The 4,419-nt window shown below is 45.7% G+C and overlaps 1 protein-coding gene across 1 annotated transcript in view; it reads right to left on the bottom strand.

Annotated features, from left to right (window-relative positions):
- Nucleotides 1–4,419, bottom strand: part of LOC106814684 — a 38,336-nt gene that overhangs the window by 7,626 nt on the left and 26,291 nt on the right. The window contains exons 4-7 of the mRNA XM_014819033.1: nt 2,374–2,389; nt 1,620–1,874; nt 1,082–1,254; nt 684–790 (exon numbers count right to left, since the gene is read on the bottom strand). Coding sequence (XP_014674519.1) covers nt 684–790; nt 1,082–1,254; nt 1,620–1,874; nt 2,374–2,389 — 551 coding nt within the window. The remainder of the gene's footprint in view (nt 1–683; nt 791–1,081; nt 1,255–1,619; nt 1,875–2,373; nt 2,390–4,419) is intronic.

Below are 4,419 nucleotides of genomic sequence, written 5' to 3'. Positions count from 1 at the left end.
ATACCACGCACGCACATCGCACGCACGCCACATACGCACGCGACACCACATACGCAACGGCACACCACATAACACACACGCCACATACGCACACACACCACATACGCACGGCCCACATACGCACGCACCGCCACACCACATACGCCCACGCACACCACATACGCCACACGCCACATACGCACGCACACCACATCGCACGCACACCACATACGCACGCACACTATATATGCACGCACACCACATACGCACGCACACCACATACGCACGCACGCCACACACTGTCTCTACCTCCTTGACAACTGACCTATCTGACCAGTCAATATTTTTGAGCTTACCAGTGAGTGAGTGCTTTTCACTCACGCATGTCATATGATTGACTTTGAAGCACTTCATCGTTAAACATTTTCTTTTAGAATACCCTATGGCCACAACGATTGGCTAGAGTAATTACACCTTGACAATCGTTATAGTCCACATATAACCATCTCCTACGCTGCCTCACATACCCCCACATTCTTCTTGGTTCCCACTTTCACACCCCTGTGTACACAATATAGAACGACCTTCCCTACTATGTAAACAGAACGAATGCACAACCACGCTTCCACACATGCTGCCCCACCTTGCTCAGACTTTCTACGGTTAAGAATAGTATTATAAATCATAACAATATTTGAGCTTACCCTTAAGCTAGCCTCCGTGACAGTAGCCAAAGATCCACTACGGCTAGACTTTGCACTCCGGCTGATAGCACTTAAGCTTTCCTGACTCTTCGTCAGTTCTGCTGTATCTGCAGCCACACAAAACTTGCTTTAAGATATGGTAACAATAGACATGCTGCCCTAGCTCACATTCTATGCGTCTAACGCTATGTATAAATCCTACTAACAAACTAGTAACATTTACAGGCAGTAACTCTAACTTCTAAGTCAGTAACCATGTGTTGTGAGTAATACTCGCTTCCAGCGAATCGCTACAGCCTTCCCACGAAATATCACGCACCTTCAAAAGTAGTGGCTTACACATGAACATAAGATTTTAAGATAGTACCGTTTCAAACAAGTACTTAGTGAGTACTGACCATCTAGATCACCGAGTTCTAGTCCAGACATGGAGCTGTCGACACCTAGGCTTAAGTCACGGCTAGTGGCTCCCCCTGTGTCGGGAGTGCGCGGACACTGCATCAGGAACTTCCACTTAGCATCGGAGTCGAACAGTTGACGAGTCGTGTGCACAAAGTACTCGTAATTATCCCTACAAACAGATACACATCTGTTACGATTACATAGTAGCGGGCCGTCCGAGATGCCATGTATTCATTCAATAGACGAACATATGAACTAGATTTCAGATAGTGATCATAAAACACACCTTGCGAACTGTTACATACACCCGTACAAAGACACTTCACTAGCTCCACCTAGCTATATCAGACTACTGACCATATTATATCAACCGAACGCTTCACATATTTTCCATACCTGTAGATGACTCACGCTTATCGCAAACATCCATTACAAAAGCGGCTTCATCATTACCCCCTCCTCCACCCACCACCAGCCTAGCCTCCTCACCCACAATATCGTGAGCAGGAGAGTTTGGCACTAACACAGACGTACCTGCCAAACAGTGCAGAATCGCCGAACTGGTCTATGAGGAATGTGACGATGCTCGCTGCCTGCCGGAATCGGTCGACGTCGACCTTTCGGCCGTTCGCCGAGCAGGAGTGGAGTATAGATGGCGCCACGCTGACGCCGAGCGCCTCGGAGGACATGCCCGTGCCGGCGTGCTCCGCGTTGACGGCGATCAGCTTGAACATGCCGATGAGCAGCACGAGGAGATTCTGCGTGACCGACTGCAGAGACATGATGATCCTGCAGCGCGACAAGCAAAAGTACGCCGCGATTAATTATCTCTGTTTTACGATGCCTCCGAGCTATCCACCCGTTAGCAAGTTGCAACGTCCGGTCTAGCAGTCTTTGTCATATAAGCTTGTGTGTGCAATGCAAAGGCCCATAGATGGAAAAACATGACAACGGAAGCCAACATGGCAACGCATTAAGGTCACACGCGGCTGCGCATCCGACAGTGGCAATGCACAAAGGTCATCTAGGGACACACAATGACCCTAAAACGACAATGCACGAAAGTCACCCATGGACATACGATGCCCCAAAAACGACAATGCACAAAGGTCATCTAGGGACACACGATGAGACGATGACCCCTAAAACAACAATGCACAAAGGTCATCTAGGGACACACGATGAGACGATGACCCCTAAAACAACAATGCACAAAGGTCATCTAGGGACACACGATGAGACAATGACCCCTAAAACGACAATGCACAAAGATCATCTAGGGACACACGATGAGACGATGACCCCTAAAACGACAATGCACAAAGATCATCTAGGGACACACGATGAGACGATGACCCCTAAAACGACAATGCACAAAGATCATCTAGCCGGACACCCGGCCTTGCCCGGGAAATAAAGCGTAAAAAATGTATGTATCTATCTATCTATCTATCTATCTATCATAGTCTATCTATCTTATCCATCTATCCATCCATCCATTTCCATCCATCCATCCATCCATCCATCCATCCATCCATTCCCCCACCCATTCATTTATCGCGTTTTTTTGGCTTAGATGACCTCAGAGGTCAAACTCCAATTGCCCATGAATTCATCTGATCTCAACACCAAACTTACCCTACTGAACGTCTTTTGACATTTTTAGAGTTGCTTCGTATTGATTTGCATCGAGAACAGACAAACAGACATACATTCACAAATATGTATTAGATATAACGTTTTGCTGACTTTTGACGATCATGATCATGATGCTATGACGTGGGATCATACTGGTGTCATTCACACCTAAATCTTTCATGTGTAATTGACGTTCCTTAATTGATTAACTCGTAGTCATTCGAAAGAATAATTCGTCTTATCGTCCTGTATAAAAAAAATTTATTGTGATAGTGGCAATTAGTAGCATGCAAGCTATATACGCATGTTGTTGTTGTTGTTCTTGTTGAGAATGTTGAGCTTGTTGTGGAATTGTAGTGAATGTTGAGAATGGAATGGAAATGGAAATGTGGAGAATGGAGAATGGAAATGGAGATGTTGAGAATGTGGAATATGTTAGTAATTGTAGTGGATATAATACATGAGCAGTAGTCTGAATAATTTTGAATTCTTTGCAGAAATTTCTGCGCGGAAGCTACCGAATGGCATATTCGGCCCTGCCAACGAGGACAAGCTGTTCCAGGTGATGGTGTCTTCACAGATGGACACTACCGAAAAGATCGATGAGGTTTCCAAGTAAGTCTCAATAGAAATAGTGAAGATAAAGGTAGGGGCACACGAGCGATTTTTATCGCCCGATCGCCACGAATTTTAAAATCGTCGTCAAAAAAATTCGCCCGTGTGGCCGTCTTCACGTCAGACCCGATTTTAATCGCCCGCCACGAATCGCCGCGTATCCACAAATGTTAGATATTTCGGGGCGATTATTACGCCGGCCATTATTATACGCTGGGCAAATTCGCTTCGTGTGCCCGTGGCTCCGGCGTTCATTTTGTCGCCGATCGATTTTTTCTAAACCAATCGACGGTAGTTGTTGATATTCATGTGATGTTAAATCGGTGCCGATTAAATTCGCTACGTGGCCGCCTTCGTGATCGGCGATTAAAATTCGTGGCGATTTAATCGCCAGCGATCGCGGCCCACGCACATTAATTCGCACACAATAAATGTACCTGTTATTGCTCTGTGCTGCTATCTGACGCATGAATTATAGATGATCACGCGCCCCTCCTTGACCTTGCTTTGAATGTTATCACGTAAGTTAATCGCCTATTTTGATAGGTGGTATCATTGCAGACTAGCACGAGATGCGCATTGTCAAACGTGCCAGGCAGGCGAGCGCGCAAGTCCGTAAAATTATATTTGGAGCAACATACAGTTCCACACTCATCAAACTGATACGAGGAAGACCAGTTGACTCAGGTAAACACCTGCATATCTCGAGTTCTGACCATGGGCCTTTATACTCCGCGATAGCAATATCCCACATTTTCACCGTCTGATAAAATATCTTCAAGGGTAACAGTATCTCTTTTACACTAAAAAGTTATAGTGAAAAACTGGCCCAACCGGGCAGTCAGTGAGTGATGGCATCACATATAATTCCTATGCAGCTTTATAGGTGAGCTCAACAATTACTGACATGACTCGAGTTATGCAGCTTGTAGAATGTTTAATCGTACTGCATTAACAAGGGTTAGGACGAGTTGTATCGTCCGTATCCGGTGCGCTCCGCATCAATAAGTATGTCAGAAGGAATCCGCTCAGATAGATAAACGGGCGAAGCCGTCAAATCAGTACCTCTTGAAGAGTCATA

The sequence above is a fragment of the Priapulus caudatus genome, unplaced genomic scaffold, assembly GCF_000485595.1.
Source record: "Priapulus caudatus unplaced genomic scaffold, Priapulus_caudatus-5.0.1 Scaffold27, whole genome shotgun sequence".
In the NCBI taxonomy this organism is placed as follows: Eukaryota; Metazoa; Priapulida; class Priapulimorpha; order Priapulimorphida; family Priapulidae; genus Priapulus; species Priapulus caudatus.
This window is presented reverse-complemented; position numbering and strand designations above follow the sequence as displayed.